Source organism: Pinus tabuliformis, chromosome 6, assembly GCF_031772625.1.
Source record: "Pinus tabuliformis cultivar Carrire ecotype Pingquan chromosome 6, CPIR1, whole genome shotgun sequence".
In the NCBI taxonomy this organism is placed as follows: Eukaryota; Viridiplantae; Streptophyta; class Pinopsida; order Pinales; family Pinaceae; genus Pinus; species Pinus tabuliformis.
The window spans coordinates 783,411,830-783,432,177 of NC_142292.1; the positions used below are offsets into that span (position 1 = coordinate 783,411,830).

The 20,348-nt window shown below is 36.2% G+C and overlaps 1 protein-coding gene across 1 annotated transcript; it reads left to right on the forward strand.

The window, feature by feature from the left end:
* Window positions 1–15,081: 15,081 nt before the first annotated feature.
* On the forward strand, window positions 15,082–18,318 carry LOC149261068 (peroxidase 55-like). The gene is made up of 3 exons (XM_089421614.1): window positions 15,082–15,547; window positions 17,083–17,440; window positions 17,692–18,318. The coding sequence occupies exons 1-3, from the start codon at window positions 15,218–15,220 to the stop codon at window positions 18,108–18,110; spliced, it is 1,107 nt and encodes a 368-aa protein (XP_089277740.1). The 5' UTR covers window positions 15,082–15,217; the 3' UTR covers window positions 18,111–18,318.
* Window positions 18,319–20,348: the final 2,030 nt, after the last annotated feature.

Consider the following 20,348-nt stretch of genomic DNA (forward strand, 5'->3'; position numbering starts at 1 on the left):
AGTCGGCGCATCAAATGAATCTGCCACTCAGATGACATCAGGAATGGCAAGACTACAGAACTGCAATAACCAAATCTCATATAAGAATCAGAGACGGTCCAGATGAATTAGTTTGGAGTCAGGCAGAGAATGGAAAATATTCTCCAAAGGCCGGATATATCACACTCATCAGTCACAAAAAACCAGACCATATCCCGACCTGGTGGCAAAGCATATGGAAACTATCAGCTCCACCTAGATCAAAACTTTTTTTCTGGTGCGTATTGAGGAATAAGGTACCTACAGGAGAATACCTAATGCATAGAGCAATACATGGGCCAACTTGGTGCATGCTGTGCAAAGACGCATCGGAATCCACAGAGCATCTCTTTTTGAGATGAAATGCTACACTAGAATTATGGCGATCTCTCTCAAATCACTTCTCTTTCAATGGAAATTGGGAAGGATCGGACCTGATCGAGGCTTGGGAAAATTGGGCACAAAAACATAAGGGATTGAAATGTATACTCCTTCCGATTCTTGTAAACTGACATATTTGGAAGGCTCGAAATCGCTCTATTTTTGAGAACAGACCTATCATCTGGCCATCGATCGAAGCCGCTATCACTGCTGCCTATAAGGAACTCCCTGACCCTCTGCCCCCAAAAGAACGCCATCCTCATCCGCCCCCTTGCATTGACAAAAACATCCCTTGGGCCTTCTTTGATGGGGCTGCAAATCATCAAAGCTGTGGGGGAGGTTTTATATTACATTTGAATGAACATCATTATTACACTGTAAAAATGGGCCTGGGCACAGGAACTAACAACTTTGCTGAGCTCATAACCTTGCGAAATCTTCTCCACTTTGCTCTACACCACCATTGCACCAGCATCAATATTTTCGGGGATTCAAAAACTGTAATAAATTGGTTCAATGGCATATCTGACTGTCACATACACACACTCAGCATCATCCTAAATGAAGTTTTTGTTTTCAAGGCAGCTTTTAACAACATCTCGTTCTCCCACATTTACAGGGAACATAACGGCCATGATGACAAATTATCCAAGGAGGCCGCGTTGATAGACAGAGGCATATGGGAGATCGCAGAGGTGAAGGGACGGAATGAATACAGATATTTTCACCGGCCATACATAGACCAAGAATACCAGCATGCACTAGAATCTTAATTACTGAAAGGATTTTTGTTTTTTGTCATGCAGACAGTGTTTATCTATGATGATCAGAAAATGCATATTTTTGTGCCTTATGGCAAAATGTAAACAATCTTATATGACAGAACTATTTCTCGGAGAACTACATAGTGCTCTGCACGATATATTTATGTAAATATGGAACACTGTTATACACACAGTGGAAATCGCATATGCGTAAAGCATCTACAATATGTAATTTTTCCAATCTTAATGAAAAATTACGGATTTTTCCAGTGGAAAAAAGATAGATGCTCTATTTTTTTATAGGAAATTAGATTATTTTAGGAACATTTCCTTTCCTTTAAAATTCATTAGATTCACGTAAATTTTCTCATAGTTTCAGGTTGTACATTCTTAGACATCAAAGAATAGAAACCCCCCAAAAACAACATAAAATACAAAACAATGAGGTAAGAAAAAGGTTAACTAAGCACATATAGTGCACCACACTTCATCAACTTACAAACCTCGGTTGATAATTTATGCAAGCAATTTAGGACACTAAATTGACTAAACAGGTAGATGTGGGAGGAGGTCATTACAGAGTAGTATCAGAGCCAAGTTCACCCCTCATACTCGATGGGTGTTGTTCATACATTCATGTTGGTTGCACATGTGTTTCTTGTGTTGTAATCCCATGTTCTTGTTTCATTTGTATGGTGTCAGTTATGGTTGCAGTGAAGTCACCATGGAAAGTTGATGGTGTTGTTGTGGAGTGTGCCTTCATGAGTGTATGTTTGATTATGAATCGTTTATGCACGTTAGTATTCACATGTGGTCAAGTGTATAGTGATGTGGTGGTTGTTGTCATGCATGAGGGCATGGTATTTGGAGTTGATATGGTAATACATTGATGATTGGACTCTAGATAGAATGATGGTTATATGGTCATATGCTTATGTGTTATATTTATATATGTTGTCATAGTTATGTTATAAATGTGTTACGTTGATTTTTTAATCTTTCACACAAGATTTCCTCCCCAAATTATGCTAATGTACGTTGGTTTATTGTGATTTGGTTTAGTTGACATGATATACCTTGCAAGAAGAATATCAAAGATGACTAGCAAGATGGTAGACTACAGTTCTTGAGACTATGCCTATGGATCAGATGATCAGCGTGGTGTTGGGTACTCTTCTGATTTAGCAGACACACTAAAAATTTTAAAGGCAGAAATAAGGAGTTGTAAGGAAGAAAATGACAGAATCATACAGGCATAAGAGAAACAAGCAGATGTAAATGCAGTGATACTTCAGAGTTTATCATAATTGCAGCGACAGGGACCACTTTGGATCAGCCATGAGAAAGAGGATATAACTAATGGGGCATATGGAAATAGGTCTCCTAGTGGGTACAGGTCACATAGAGATGACATGTTCAGAGACGACAGGTTCTTGGATACTTCAGATAAGAGAGGTGATGGAGACAGGTACTATTTTAGTTCTGGTTCTGACATACATTATGATCAACATCGTTATCATCCTTACAGGAGGAGTGACATGGGATATTTGTCGGACAAGTTTAAGAAATAAAAGACACCTACATTTGATGGAGATATGAAGAAATCACAGGATGCAAAGGCATGGTTGCTTGGTATGAGGAATTTCTTCAAGTTGTATGATTACTCAGAGGACATGAAAGCCATAATAGCTACATTCAATGAAAAAGGTAAAATAGATATTTGGTAGGAAAATGTGAAGAATTTCAGAGGTATTCATTAGGAGTACTTAAATTGGAATGAGTTCGAAAGACTATTCAAGAAGAAGTACCAGTCGGAGAGATACTTTGATGACAGGGAAAAACAATTCTATGAGCTAAAGATGGGATCGATGACAGATGAGAGTACACTAGTAGATTCTTGGAGCTACTGAGGCATGTGCCTTACCTCAAGGAGGAGAAGGCCAAGATTCAAAGATTCATTAGTGGATTACTAATTGCATTCAAAGACAAGATTGAGTTCAATGAGCCTAGATCATTGGAGGAGGCCATCCGAAAGCTAAAGCATTTCTATGAGCAATCGAAGCACAGATTTGAGACTAAGCTGGACTGGAAAGGTAAGGCAAAGAATAAATGAAAATGGGACAAGAAGCGAGAAATACCTCAAGGTACAGGTAATGAAGAGAATGCATCGCCATCTAATAATTTCAATGCATCTGACAAAGGACAGGGACTTCGATATGAGGAGTAGAATAAGGAGCCCGTGTAGTGTTGGAATTGTGGAGGAGAGCATCGTAAGAGAGATTGTGCACAACATCAGGGTGGTAGACCACATATATTTAGTTCTTAGGAGGCATAGACAGTTGGAGATGTTGGGAAGAGTATTCCTAAGATCTATGCAACATTGGATAACAAACAGACAGACCAACGGGAATCTATCATTGAGATTGACGGTAAGATTTGTGATCAAGTTGTTTCTATTTTGATTGACCGTGGATATAATTATAGTTATGTTAATCCTCACTTGGCGGATAAGTGTTGTTTGAATAAATAAGTGCATGCAGAGTCTTGGTTAGTGCAGTTGGCTACAGGTACAAAGAAGCAGGTTCATCATTGGGTAAGAGCTTGTACATTTGATTTCAACGGTATGCCTACCTCAGAACATTTGAATGTATCACCATTGGGATCATACAATATGTTGTTGGGCATGGATTGGTTGTACCTTCATAGAACCAAAGTGGATTGTTATGAAAATGATATTGAGTGCTTGGATGACAATGGAGAACCAAGAGTCTTGCAGGGTAAGAAGAAAGCAACATCAGTTAGAATGGTAACAACTATGCAGGCCAAACATATTTGCAGGAAAGGGCGTGTGTTATTTGTAGTGCACATTTCTAGTAACAAAGGTAAGGAAGAAGATGTAGATGTTTTAAGAAGGTACGTAGTTCTACAGTAGTTTAAGGATGTATTTCTTGCAAATATTTCAGAGTTGCCACCTTAGAGGAAAGTAGACTTTTCTATTGAGTTGGTTCTAAGGGAAGCTCTGAAATCAAAGGAACCTTATAGGATGAGTACACCTGAGTTGGTATATTTGAAGCTGCACTTGAAGTAAATGCTTGACAAGGGGTACATTAGGCCAATTGTATCATCATGGGGCACACTGGTTTTGTTTGTGAAGAAGAAGGATGGTACTCTCAAGTTGTGCATCAGGGAAAATTTTAAGGATGGAAAATTATCTTGAAGTTTAAAAACATTAGCGAATCTCACTATTCCCTAATATGCAAATTATAAAACGTTTATTTATATATTTTTAAAATTATTCAAAATTTATATTGATTTTATATGTAGTCTCTATATATTGTTGGCAATTTTTAAGGTAAAATAATTTTATATTGTAAAATTTGGGCGAATTATTTTTATAAAAAATGGAAGTTGGTGAATCTTTTTTTTCGAAAAATCATGGAAAATTAGCCCACCTACAAATATTAGCCCCAAAATTTTTCCATGTTGTGCATTGATTATAGGCAGTGGAACAAATTGACCGTCAAGAATAGGTATCCGTTATCGAGGATTGATGACTTGTTCAATCAGTTGAAGGGAGTAGTAGTGTTCTCGAAGATTGATTTGAGATCTGGATATCATCATGTACGCATTAAAGAAGAGGACATATACAAGATAACTTTCCAGACTAGGTATGGGAATTATGAGTTTGTTGTAATTCCATTTGGTTTAACTAATGCTCCAACAACCTTTATGTGCTTGATGAATAGTGTGTTGTGATTGTTGTTATTGTGGTCATTGATGATATATTGGTATATTAAAAAAATGAAGAAGATCATGTCGAGCATTTAGCAGTAGTGTTGAGATTGTTGAGAGAACATCAGTTGTGTGCTAAGCTTAGAAACTGTCGCTTCTTTCAGGCTGAGGTACACTACTTGGGACATATGGTTTCCAAGGATGTCATAGTAGTGGACCCAGAAAATGTAAGAGCTATCATGGAGTGGGTAGCTCCCACGAATGTGGATGAGGTGAGATATTTCATGGTGTCAGCAGGTTATTACAAGAGGTTCATCAAGAACTTCTCACATATTTATTATCCTATCACATTATTGTAGAGGAAAGGTAACAAGTTTGAATGGACAAAGAAGTGTGCAGCCAGTTTTGAGTAGCTCAAGCAGTTGTTGAAACATGGACCAGTGTTAAATTTTGCAGATCTAAACAAAGAGTTTGTAGTATGCACAAATTCTTGCAAGAGAGGACTTTATGGATTCTTTATGCATGATGGACAGGTGGTATGCTATGAGTCACAGAACTGAATTAGAATAAGCATATCTACCCAACACATGATCTTGAGTTGGAAGTGATCATACATGCATTGAAGGTGTGGAGGCACTATCTGTAATATCCCTTGTTAAAAATCCATGTATATATATATATATATATAAGACCACGATTGATGGGACATGTATTCCAAGTTGAATGGTGGGAAAGACATCCTAGTATGAGTGTTGATTCGGTTTATTATGGCTCAAGGAAATGGAAAAGGCACTAAAATGTAAAAAGACATTTTTGGGACATTTATTTATGAAAATAATGGAGATTAGGAGAAAAGGAATGTGAAATGTCACAGGTTGCATGTGAGGAGGAAATTGAAGGAAAATAATGGAAAATGAAGAAAATAGAGGCCTCATTGATAAAAAGGCTTCTAAGGATCAGTTGGCAAGATCTTTCTCAAGTTTTTCATTAATCAAGAAAGGAAAAGAAGACAAAAGGAAGGAAGGAGAAAGGAAGGAAGAGCAGGATCAAGGAGACACAAGAAGATTCTTTGCAGGTATCGATTTGCATGTTTGTATTCCTTTCTAGATTTGGCATGCATGGTATTGCATGTGGTTATTTTGTTGTTATGGCATGGGTTGTTCCAGGTGTGATAGTGTTTTCAGCGTAGCCTTGCCATTTCCAGATAGCCATGGTGTGATGGGGTTCTCATGTTTTGGTTGAGATGGATTGCCGAATGGATTTGAAGATGAGTAAGGTGGATCTATGAATGACAAAACACATGGCCTCGTAACCCTGAGCTAGACTGTAGGTTGCGATAAAGCTGGATTTTATGTTACCTCTATGGGCCTAGGAATCCTCGACCGGTGAATTGTGGTATATACAGTAAATCCTAGAGGTGGATTGCTCTTTGTTGGGCCTAGTAATCCCGGGATGGGATATGCAGTAAATCCTAGAGAGTGGGTCTCAATTTAGGGCTTAGTGACCTAGTGTGGATTGTGGTAAAGTCTAAGAGACTAGGAGATAGGAAAATTCCTCACGTGTAGGTGGAGAAATCTGGTGGCATCCATGATTGTTTTGCCTAGTGATCTAGTGGAGATCATGGTAAATCCTGTATTACATGTTTATTGTGTTGGCCTAGTGATATGAGATGGATTACGGTAAAGCCTAGTTTCTGTTGATGAGGGTGAGGTGGTTTAGCCTCGAGATACCTTGGTTGTTTCTTTCAGTTTGAGTCACATATTTGTGCTTAGAATATGGCACGGGGGTGAATGAATGAAGAGAGATTTGGCTCAACCATTCTATGGTCGGGTGGAATTTGGTAGTCCCATCCCGGGTTGGATTTTGCATCATTAATATGAGGTTATTTCTCCTTGTTATTCTATGAGTATTACACGGGTTTATATGTGGATCATATGGTTGTGATTTCCTTGGTATTTTTGTTGCCATTATGTTGGTTATGTATATGTTTTATAACAATGGATATGTATGACTCTCATCATATTTTTACTTGTAAATGGATAAATAATGTATGTATAATGACCTAATAGATAATAATGCAACTAATGATATAAGGGAACAATGCTTCTTAGCGATTCCCAGATAAGTATGAGACCCTTATGCTTAAATATGTTGTTGAGACCTGTAGATTGCATTGATGCCAAGTGTTTGATAGAATGTTAGTCCCGGTTGGGGATGGTCAGGCTTAGTCATGGAGTTAGTTTCTAGTTTATTAGTCTTTTCATCATGTGTTTAATGGATTTCGGAAGTTACAACAAGTTATGGGTTGTGGCTGGAATTATGGGCTTGAAAAGTCCTTAAATCCCGCGGACTCTGGCACATGTCTACTGTAAATAGTCCTTGGACACAGGCATGCAGGCTTGTGGGAGCGTCCAAAGCTCTATGGATGTTGGCATGCCCATAGCATGGGAGAATTTAGAGGTTTAATAGCTTAAAATCTCAGTGGGACCTAGGGGCATGATACCTGAGTGGTTGGGATGGCTCTTGAGAGTGTTGTTGATGTGGAAGGCATGCTTGATGGGTTTTCGTTGATTCCACTTCCTTACAGTCACCTAGGAGGTTGAATCATATCATAGTAACCTTTCATCACATGTTTACTTCAGTTGGTCGATTACTTGGGTAAATATGGGAGGAGGGTGTTACACTATCTTCCGGGTAGGAGGTTTGTATTGATGAGTGATCATAGTGGTTTGTGGTATCTATTTGACCAACCGAATCTGAATGGCAGGCAGGCTCGGTGGTTGGCCACGATCAGTGAGTTCGACTTTGAGATCAAGTATATCAAAGGTAAAGAGAACATGGTGGCAAATTCTCTTAGCAGGAAGATACAGGTAAATCACATAGCAACTATGAGCTCCTATGGGACAAATTTACAGGATAGGATCTTGCAGGAAGGTCAGCAGGATGACATGTATATGGAGATTGTGCATAGGTTGCAGCAGAGTATAGGTACAGGTACAGATACAGGTACATGTATAGGTACAGATGCAGGTGCACATTATGTGGATTATCATCTCACAGAGGATGGATTGGTCGATTTTAGAGATAGGATATATGTTCCAGACAATAGTGAGCTCAAGAAGGTGATATTGAGGGAGTTTCATGCGAAACCATATTTAGGTCACCTAGGACATCGAAAGACGCTAACAGTGGTGAAGAAATTATATTATTATCTGAATTTGAAGAGAGACATAGAAATTTTTGTGGCTAGGTGCTTGGATTGTCAGCAGGTGAAGGAAGAGTGTAAGCATCCAAATGGATTGCTATAGCTGATTCCGATTCCAGAGTGGAAATGGGAGGTAATTTCCATGGAATTTATCATAGGTTTGCCGAGGACAGTGAGACAACATGATTCCATCATGGTAATGGTGGACAGGTTGAAAAATGCATCTACATTTTCAGCTAGTGATGTGGCACAGGTGTTCATCAAGGACATGGTTAGATTGCATGGAGTTCCGAAGAATATTGTTTCCGACATGGATGTGAAGTTCACTTCCAAGTTTTGGAAGGAGTTATTTGCAAGTTTTGGCACAAAGTTTGCTTTCAATACAACTTTTCATCTGCATACAAATGAACAGACAGAGAGGGTCAACGAGATATTGGAGGACATGTTGAGGATGTATGTGATGCATAAGTAGCGGAAGTGGGAAGAGTACCTTCCACTGATAGAGTGCGCTTACAACAATGGGTACCAAGAGTTGTTGACGATGAGTCCGTTTGAGCCATTATACGGGCGGAGTTGTAATACTCCAATCAGTTGGAGTGATCTAGTTAACATGGTGTTGATTGAACCAGACATGTTGGTAGACATGGAGCAGGAAATGCAGGTAATAAAGAAGAATTTGAAAGTAACATAGGACAATAAGAAGAGTTAAGTAGATCAGAATAGGTTTTTCAAGGAGTTTTAGGTTGGGGAACAGGTGTACTTACGCATCAAACCAAAGAAGAGCTCCTTATGGATTGGATCATGTGCCAAGTTGGCACCCCGTTTTCTGGACCTTTCATGATTATTGAGAGGATTGGGCCAATAAACTATCGACTTGCAATGCCTCTGATAGTGAAATTCCATGATATTTTCTGTTTCATTTCTTAAGAAGTATGTTAAAGATGTTGATCATGTGATTGATTGGTCTGTATTGCAAGTGGAGCTAGAAAGAGAATTCCAACCAGAATTGAAGTGCATTTTGTAGAGAAAGATGCTTATGCTTCGTAATCGAACAATTGAGTAGGTTAAAGTGAAATGGTAGCACTTTAGGCCCAATGAAGCTACATGGGAGATGCCAGATCAAATGCGGGCTATGTATCCTTCCTTATTTGTTGGTTGAGCAGATGTTTTGGTATATGTTTTGGTTACATGTTTTGGTGATGTTTGGTATATGTGCATATGTATATGGATGTAAATATCACCATGAGCTATGTTATAAAGCTCCAATAAGTGGTATGGGTGTCATGTCATTATGATGTTATACTTATTATGTTGTCATGTTTGTTTACTTCTCAGCAGGATGATCATTGTAAATACTGCAATGAGCTAAGTTATAAAGGTCCATGCACAATATGTTTTTCTTAAAACAACATTATTTTTTGTACGTATTTTTGAACGCCGAGGATGGTGTTCCCCTAGGGGAGGGTTGTGTAATAGTCTTCGTAAAAAATCCATGTAATAAAATTTAATAAAGGAAAAATAATAAACAAGGTCATGGGACACATATTCCAAGTTGAATGTTGAGAAAACACATAATGATGAGGATCAGTGGTGATTGATTAATGGCTAAAGAAAATGGTAAAGGCTTTGGAAAGGAAAAATGTCATTTTGGCACATTTATTCACGAAAATAATGGAAATTAGGAGAAAAGGGAGGTGAAAGGTCATAGGTTTCATGTGAGGAGGAAAATGAAATAAAATAATAGAAAATGAAGAAAATAGAGGCCTCATAAATAACAAGGCTTTTGAGGATCAGTTCACAGACTTTTGTCAGTTCATTTTTCGAGCTCTCTCTCTTCTCTCTCTCTCATACTCTTAGACACTTAAAGTTTTCTTGGAGCACACTTGGAGGAGTATGGCAAACTTGGAGTTTTGGAGAAAGAAGGAAAAGGAAGAGCAGGAAAGCGCAAGAGGACATCATGATCAACAACTACAACGAATTTTTCTTGTAGGTACAGAGTCGTATGCATGTTTTCCTCACTAATTTTGGCATGCATGGCATATGCATGTGGTTTATTGGTCATGATCTGTCATTGGCATGGGGGATTTCCTAGATTGACAGTAGATTTTCTTAGCCTTGCCATTTCCTGGATAGTCATGGTGTTATGGGTTCATTTCTTTGTTTTTCTGGTTGGTTCTCATGTTTCCTTTAGATTGGGTTGAGCTACTAGTTCCTGGAGCCTTGCTTGGAAAAACACTCTGGAGCCCTTTAATAGCTTGGGATGAGTTACTAGTCCTAGACCCTTTGTCAAACAAACACTTTGGAGCCCTTGGTGGGTTGAGTTGCTAGTCATGGAGCCTTGGTTGGACAAACGCTCTAGAGCCCAGTGGTAGCTATGGGTTGAGTTATTAGTCCTAGAGCCTTGGTTGGAACAAACACTCTAGAGCCCTGAAAGGCTTAGGTAGAGACCAATCTGGTGATGGTTTGTGATGTATGACCATGAAGTGGAACCACTGTTTGATGTGTTGAGGTGGTTTGGCCGCTGGAAGTCCTAGATGGTTTTGATTGATTTGTTTTATGAGATCCCACATTGTGGCACGTGGGTGACTGGCTAAAGAGGGATTTGGCTCAGCCATTTGTATGGTCAGGTGGTTCATGGAAGTCCTGATCTTAGTTGGTCGTTGCATCATTTATATGAGGTTATTTCTCCTTGCTATTTCACGAGTATTATACTGGGTTATATGTGGATGATATGGTTATTTTTTCCTTAGTATATCTGTCGTTATTATGTTGGTTATGAACAGGTATTACAACAATGGCTATGTATGTCTCTCATCATGTTTTTACTTGTAAATGAATGAACAATGTATCTATGGCCTAATAGATGAAATGGAAACTAAGGTGTTGAGGCATCAATACTTCTTAATGAATCTCAGATAAGTATGAGAGCCCTATGCTCAACTCTGTTGTTAAGACCCTTAGATTTCATAATTTTGATATGTTTGACGCAATGCCAGTCACGGCTAGTAGGGGTCTAGTCTAGTCCTTGTCAATGTTTTTTCAAATGTATCATTTCTCTATTGTGTAAGTTAATTCCTGAAGGTGTCATTGAGTTCTAGGCAGTGACCTAGGCTTTAGGCCTGAAAAAGTGACACAAATCCCGGAGTCACGGGCATAGGTATGAGGAGAAAAGTCCCCATATGCTCACTTTCCTTTGTTTTGGGAGTGTCTAGAGCCTCCTAGATGCATGATGGTCCATATCAAGGGAGCGTCCAGGGGTTTGATGAATTAAAACTTCAGTGGGACTCAGGGGTTGGTTACCTGAGTGGTTGGGATGTCTCCTAGGATTTTTGTTGTTGATGTGGAAGGTCTGTGTGATGTGTTCCATCAGTTCCACTTCCTTAACTGACACATAGGGAGTCAAATCATATTATAGTAACTTCTCGTCACATGTTTACCTCAGTTGGTCGATTACTTGGGTAGATGTGGGATGAGGGCATTACACTTTCAGTAGGAGCTACAAAAGAAATATGTGCATAAAGTTATTTGTAATAACGTAGTCAGCGTGACCTCTGACTTGATTCTACAAAGGCCCACAAAACAAACATACATGTCTATTATTTACTAGTATTTTTTTTCACATAACATGTTATTCAATAAATGTAATTTAAAATACTTTATCCTTTTATCAATAAAGAAATAAATTCAACAAATTATTTTTATAAGACATTCAAGATTTAATTTATAACATATCCACTCATGATAAACTTCATCTTAGGCCTCATTTAAGTCATTTATAAGAACAATAGTGAACCTAGATTCTGAGCCGAATTGGCCGAGGAGTGTGAGTAGTCGGGACTGTCTAAAGAAACCATTCAAATGACAATGCTGACCTTTGATCTCATGGTGGGGGCTAACCTTCGACTTGCTTTAGGTATGGGCCACAAAAGAAATATATGCGTATAGTTATGCGTGTTTACAATCACCACCTCTAATCTAATAGTCAACCCGACCTTCAACTTACTTCTACGAAGGCCCACAAAATAAACATAGGTGTCTATAATTTATTATTTTATTTTTTCACACAACATATTATTTAATAAATGTAATTTAAAATATCTTATTCTTTAATCAACAAACAAATAAATTCAAAAAATATTTTTATAAGACATTTAAGATTTAATTTATAACATATCAACTCATGATAAACTTTATTATAAATAATAAAAAATAATAATAATAACAACAATGAACCTAGATTCTGAGTCGAATTGGCCTGGGAGTGTCAGCAGTCAGTAGTGTCTGCAGAGACCATTCTAACGAAAGGGAGTGTCAGTAGTCAGTAATGTCTGCAGAGACCATTCTAACGAAAATGTCAACCTCCGACTTGCTTTTATTAGGGACCCAAAAGAAATATATGTGTATACCACCTCGAACCTCATAGTCAACCCGACCTTCCATTGCTTCTATGAAGGTCCACAAAACAAGCATTTGTCTATAATTTATTATTTTATTGATTTACATAACATATTCTTTAAAAAATGTAATTTAAAATACCCTATTTTTTTATCAAAAAATAAATAAATTTGATTTTTTTTTGTAAAACATTTATTTAAAGAAATTTTACAAAATATTATTATTCTTTCTATCTAATCATTTAAGATTAAAAATCCAAAAACTACGTACAAATTTAAACAAAATTAGGATTAAAATGCTTAAAAGATACGAACCCATCATCCCTCTTCTAAAGAATAAAACAATATGAATATGGTTCATAAATTACAAAAGCTTAAAACAACTAACTTAAATGTCATTTGCAACTTCAAGACCGCTCAAACCTCAGCCTTTGCCAAGATGGCTTGGAGCTTGACCTTTTCCTTATGATTCTTCTCCAAAGAAACATATGTTACCCGACTTCAACTACTAGTTTCCTCCGACTCCAAAAAAACCCAAAAAATTAAAATGGAGATAGATGCCCCTATTCTAAATTTGATTTTTTTAAACATGCTCTCACAATTGTGGCTCAAACATGTTCCTCTATGCATAAAATTTAGGAAGAATGTACATTACAACATCCCACCCTTGGAAACTCAGAATACTGGTAACATTGGTCTCAAAAGTTCTCCAATACCATTGAAACTTGAATTTTGTCATAAATTCTTTTATATTTTTGTTTTTCTAGTTGGAAACTATTTGAGACTGTAATCTCCCATCCCTTAAAGCATAACTTTCATTCCAATAAATTTAGTGTTTTGAAAAACAAATTAATTAAAGCTATGTGCCCTAAGACAATCGACTTAATATAAAAGGCATATGAAAACTTCCATATACGAGTATGCTAAAACACAAACATGAGTCAACTTTTGACATCGCAATGCGTGGTGCCCCACTGAGGTCAGACTTACTTATGTCAATAAAACTCCGACCCTTGACTATCTAAAACAACACGAAGTGAAGTCGGAGTCCCTACCTTAATCGCGAGCCTTTTGAAAATGCAAAGATCCCTATACTCCCAACCTTGCAAGTTTCAGAGTAAATTCCGAGAAATCTTTATTGTAACCACTACAAAAAATCATGGAATGGAGGTGGGCACCTTGTCGACAGGACTTCCATAAATGCAAAGATGGGACAACCTCCAACCTAGATTTGGTCAGTTAATATTGGTTTATTCCTATAACAATGCATTCAAATCATTGAAACTTGAGCCGACAATGTATTTAACATTTTTGACCCATTAAACCATAGTTTGTTGAGAAGGAGAACTCAAAAAATTACCAGGTTTCTACTACTAGAATCCAGCAATCAGCGTACTTGAACAACTCTTATGCTCTTACTCGAACAACTCTTAAGCTCTAAATTCTAAAGTCTCAGCCTGCAAATTCTGCGAATCAATGAACCATTAGAACTCCAAATTATGCACAACAACAATTAAACCAGAAAATAATATTCATACATTTACTTGTCAAATCGTCGTCCAGGAATTTGGCAAACTCCGGCGTGCCACAAAACCGAACAACTTCAACATTTCGGACAAAAAGCTTACTTCTCCCACCCACCGAAGGAAAAAAAACTCAGGTAACAAGGAGCATTGCAACACCAATAAAAAAATAAAACAACCAATATGAACAACAAAAACAACTAAATCCGCTTCTCGATGATCCATCAACCATAATAATAAATTCTCCACCAACACTCTTAAAATGAAATTAATACAACCAGAGCTCAAAGCAGCGCAAGTTAACTCCCAGCGATAAGAAGGATCACCCTTCCCTGTAAATACATTGTTGAATCTGATCTACTGTGCATGGGAGCTTGACATTGACCCTCGAAATCCGAAACCGAGGATGTCGGGGGGCATTGATGTCATGCAAAAAGTTCAACCAAAAATTTAATGTTAACTATGAAAATTTGAAAAATTACACTAGTATAGACAACCTAATAGCTTGGAACCGATCAGAAATACCAGTGATATATTAATGCAATGACATTTTTAAATTAAAATTTTTAATTTTTAATAAAAAATTTAACTTTTTAATATAAATTTAATAAAAATGAAGTTGACTTGAAATAAAAAGATTCCAACGTCGGGTGCCGCAAAGTTAAAATAATTGCAATTATGGAAGCTCAATTATTCACTGTTGTATTAGCTACTTGGAACTAGTATTCTGAAATAGCATTGTTTTGTGGTGTCACATTATATCTGAGTTTTTTTTTATTTATGAAATTAATTCCTAAAATATGAGATTATATATATATATATATATAATAAAATAAAATAAAATAAAATAAAATAAAGAAAACTATCCCTTCTTAAACTATTTATTTTGTTTGTAGGCATTCTAATTATGCATGGATTATTTTGCCTTTATAGCATTATAAATAGTCATAATTTCCTCGAAAGCATAAATGAAGCATGGACTTTGTTAGAGGAATTGAAGCAGAAGCCTCCATCGGAGGTGTTGGAGTCATAAATGGGATTCTAACGCCCAACAAACATGTCTGCAACTGAGCTAATCACGACAAAATACTGACAGGTGCATTGGTTAACCCGCTCCACTTTTGCCAGCTTGAGATTACACATGGACGCATGGCTGATCCCTTTCTCCTCTTCTTCATCTGGACAAACACGCTTCTATAAATGGTATGCAGGATCTCTTGCTGCAGTTATCCACTGTGTATTCATCATATTTGCAGGCAGCCAGGATTCCAGAGTCTATTCAGTGCAGTTGGAAACCTGATCAACGCATTAATGTCAGCCAAGTTTATTCTCAGTCTTCTTGTTGTGATAATCCATGGACTCTCGGGGGATCTCTCCGCAGTCCTCGGCCAACTGTCGCCGGATTTTTACAGGTTTTCGTGTCCAAATGTAGATCAGATAGTGTTTGAAACGATGAGAACGCTGTCAGCCCGATCAAATGTGGTTGCCCCTTCCACTCTGCGCCTCTTTTTTCATGACTGCTTTATTCAGGTGCCCATTTCTTCAAACATTAGCACAATATGAATTGTTTTTTCTGAATTCTTGATTATTCTGACTGTTATTAGGATTTAAATTACAGTTAAAAAGGTTTGGAGTTTTATTTAACAAGGTCCATGTTTTATTCTATATTTTTAATCGAATTATAGGTCTAGCAAGATAATAACCATGACATATACTGATTAGAAACACGGTCTTTACGATAATATATTTCCTATATCGGTGTGAAGATAAACTTGGCAGGTTAGAAAAGTTATTGGAGCAGTTGGTTTGCCTAATTCCAAATTGTGGAAAAATATCAGTCCATACAACTGCTTTCATGCGATTTTTCACATAGGGTTCCTTTATATTTCAGATAGAGTCGTTGGCCAAATAATAATATGCCGTAGAATATATGATCAATCTCCTTCAGTTAGGAAAAGTTTACAGTGCGAACAAGCGAGTCAAAATAGGGTATGATCATCTGCGTTATTATGTATATATCAGGACGTGCAAGAAATCGATATGAAGAAAATTCACGGTCGTTGGCCAAATTCAATCAAATCTGACATTATTGGCAACCCACTCCCAGCCTGTCAGACAAATTTAGTGAACGATATAGATTTTCAGGGTTCCAAACTATTGCTACCAAAATGGCAGCTGATTCAATCAGTTCAACCATGAATTTGTGTTACTACAGTCTACCGCTGAATATGCTAATAATTCTGTCTTTCTTTTAATAATAGAGAAGGTATCTAATTCCATCTAATTTGATGGTTAAGTCTATATACATACTCTATTCTATTTTTTTTAGTTTTTAACTTGCAATTTTTTAAGAGGAAACTCTTAACCATTAGACTGACTCAAATGCTACCCTCCCTATTAAATTCTATTTTTCAATATATAAATTCATATTGATTATAAGAAGTTTGATATAGATAATATTGGTAATAAAAAACATAATAATATATGTACTTTGATAAATCTAAATAATAATAAATGGTTAAATTAGATTTATGTTGGATGAGTGGTTTGGAAGAATGAATGTTATTTTTTTTATCGAATTGAAATCTATTTTTGCAAAATGACATAATAATCTTCTTCTTTTTTTCTCTGTTAAGTGTTGTGAGTTTTGAGATGACTGGATATTTAATCTTTGTTTTGAAAAATTACAACTCAGGAGCATCTAAACGGTCAAAATTATCCAAAAATTACACCTAATCTAATCACACTAACCTTGAACATAATTAAATTTTTACCCACAAACTTTAGAACAAGGAACATACTTTCACAATAAAAAATATATATATAAAAGTTAATCCATAGGTATATTTTTTTTTTCTTTGTCGGAGGGAATTGGAAAAATAGAAATTTATCATGAAACCCAATAAATTTAAAATAAGAGTTTTGTTGGTTCATATATTGGAAAGAAAGCATCGTATTCATATGATCTTCACTGTAAAGTTCTGTTCTAAAACAAAAGGAAAAGTCTTGCAGTAACGATATTCGATATTTATTTTGGAGCCATACTAATTATAGGTAATTGATAGGGCTGCGATGCATCAATCATGATCTCTTCTACCCCATTCAACAGGGCAGAAAGAGATTTGGCAGAGAATAACATTGCCCAAACAGCATTCGACACAATCGTTGAGATTAAGAGAGCAGTTGAAAGGGCCTGCCCGGGCGTGGTGTCGTGTGCGGATATCATAGCATTAGCAGCCAGGGATTCAGTGGCATTGCTTGGAGGTCCAAATTGGCAAGTCCCAAAAGGAAGATTGGACGGGCTTACGTCTGAGGCTGCCTCTAGTTTGGGTAGGATTCCCTCAGCTAACATCAACGCTCGCCAACTTATCAACACCTTTGCTGCCTCGGGCTTCTCTCTGGCGGAAATGGTGGTTTTATCAGGTAAACAGCAGGGAACACTATAAGCTTATTTATTAATAGATTTTTGATTAATATTATTAGGGAAAATTGTTCTCAGGGTTGAATTTATTTTTATTATAGGTTTTGGCAATATTTTAGAATTTAATATATAAGAAAAGTTACATATTTCAAAAATTTTATTAACCTAATTGCTATCTTGAAGAAAAATATCCCCGTAATAATAACGTTCAACTTGATTGATATTATTGAAAAGCTTTTGTATATCTAAGCAGGTGCACATACTGTGGGTTTCTCCCAGTGTCGAGAATTTACCAATCGGCTCTACGATTTTTCTCCGCTGATGAGAACTGATCCGAACATGGAGCCGGGCTTCGTCAGAACACTAGAGGCCAGCTGCCCCTTAACAGGCGATCCCTCCAAATTTCAAGCAATTGATATAAGCACGCCATTCGTATTTGATAACACTTATTTTAAGAATCTGGTAGCAGGCAGAGGGCTTTTGTTCTCAGACCAAGATCTGTTTAGCGGAGATAACGAAACGAGGGACATAGTAATGAGGTTGGCGAGCTCTCAGGATCTCTTTTTCACCAACTTCGCAGCCGCCATGATAAAGCTGGGGAGCTTGGGAGTCAGAACTGATCGAAGTGACGGAGAAATTCGCCAAGATTGCACTGCATTTAACTCCCATTAATTAGCGTCGCAGTCAATTATAACACTCAAAACACTGGTATATATTAGTACTCCAAAAAGCTGTAAACGTTACTGCACTAAATTCTTATTTCAATTATAGTTGTGGATAAAGCAGATTTATGCTGCTCTAAAGCTATATATTTCAACTGCAACGATAATTTTAGAATTCTATGGAGTTTTATTTTATTGCACCTTAACTTCACAATATACACCAATTTCTTTTTACTTCAATTATAGATGTGGATAAAGCAGATTTATGCTTCTCTAAAGCTATATATTTCAACTGCAACGATAATTTTAGAATTCTATAGAGTTTTATTTTATTGCACCTTAACTTCACAATATACACCAATTTCTTTTTAATAAATTATGGAAAAATTGGCATGTTAGGGTACTTTGAGGTTGCTGTGAACGAAGTTTCATGTAAGATAAATGTTCACACTAACAAAGTAAGTTGAGATGCATTCCATGGATAATAACTTAAAAGATGAGGATAATTATTGTGATTACAATGATTTCTATGGAGTTTTATTTTATTGCACATTAACTTCACAATATACACCAATTTCTTTTTAATAAATTATGGAAAAATTGGCATGTTAGGGTACTTTGAGGTTGCTGTGAACGAAGTTTCATGTAAGATAAATGTTCACACTAACAAAGTAAGTTGAGATGCATTCCATGGATAATAACTTAAAAGTTGAGGATAATTATTGTGATTACAATGATTTCTATGGAGTTTTATTTTATTGCACATTAACTTCACAATATACACCAATTTCTTTTTAATAAATTATGGAAAAATTGGCATGTTAGGGTACTTTGAGGTTGCTGTGAACGAAGTTTCATTTAAGATAAATGTTCACACGAACAAAGTAAGGAAAGTTGAGATACATTCGATGGATAATAAGAAGATAATTATTGTGATTACAATACAGAGTTAAGTCATTTATATGGGATTGTTTAGTAAGTAAATTATTATTTATTAAGTAAGTAATTTTTATTTATAAATGTGAAATAAAATGATTTTTATTATTATTATTATTTAATTTTAAAGTTATGGTCAAGTGGGACACCAAATTGGTGTATGAAATTTATTGTTTGAGAGACAAGAGATTCACTCTGGCCTAACAATTTGACTAATAAATCTATAAAACATACATACTCTATCTCTATATAAATTAAAAATTATAATAATAAATTGAATTTCTTATAAAAATAAACATTATTTTAATATTATCTTTTAAAATTCATAATCATTATTTTAATTATTAATTTGAAACTCCTGCCATCTATACTTTGTGTGTTATTTTCCAGAACCATCACATTCATATTTTCGAAATCCAAATTTCAAAATTCCCATATTCATTTTTCTACTCTATCTTTTAAGAAAAGTGGATTTTCAATTGGCACTTACGTTTACTCATTCAAATCAAGGCCAATATCTAAAGGTAATTCCTTGTTTAAATTCCTTTTTTCCCTAGCTAAAATGACTTTTCCTTGGTTTTGATTTGATTTCCTCACCATCAATCTGTAATCCACGTAAAGATCTCCGGAGAGAGATAGTAACCATCGACAACCAATAACTCTTAATAGTTGCCGCTTATTACCAAGTGCCCTCTCCAACCATGGTTTCAAGATTCGTGTATCTTGCGACCTGGTGCAAGTACCGTAACACGCCGTTAAGACCCCAGGTCAAGGCTTGTAGGACCTGCATCCCTCGTCAATACATCGCCCAATTCCCACGCACCTCTTTTTACTGTCTCTGGCCACAAACATGTAGCGTAAACACGTAATCATTTATTGCTTGCCCTTCTCGCTGCAAAACTTTCCAATTGGAGTTTCTTAAGATTAATGTTGAGGTTGTGTTGGGTTAAATGTATTGATCATTTTCTAAGATTTAGCTTGAGGTTGTGTTGCGGTTTGTTTATGTATTAAATGCATTAAAGATTTGTTCAATCGCAAGATGTTGTTATTACCTTTTTTTTCTTTTTCCTTTTTCTTTTTTTTCAATTAATTATAATTATTTTTTATTAATAATTTATGTTTATATGTATTATTTTGTTTGAAGTATTATCTAATTTATAAGAGTAGAGAACATGTATGGTTATATAAACATTTTTATTTGGTAAAAGATAAAAATAAAAATAAAATTAAAATAATAGTAAATTAAATTAAAGTTAAACAAAAATAATGAGGTAAATTTGATTGTCAAGAGTGGTTTTGGAGCTCTATGTTT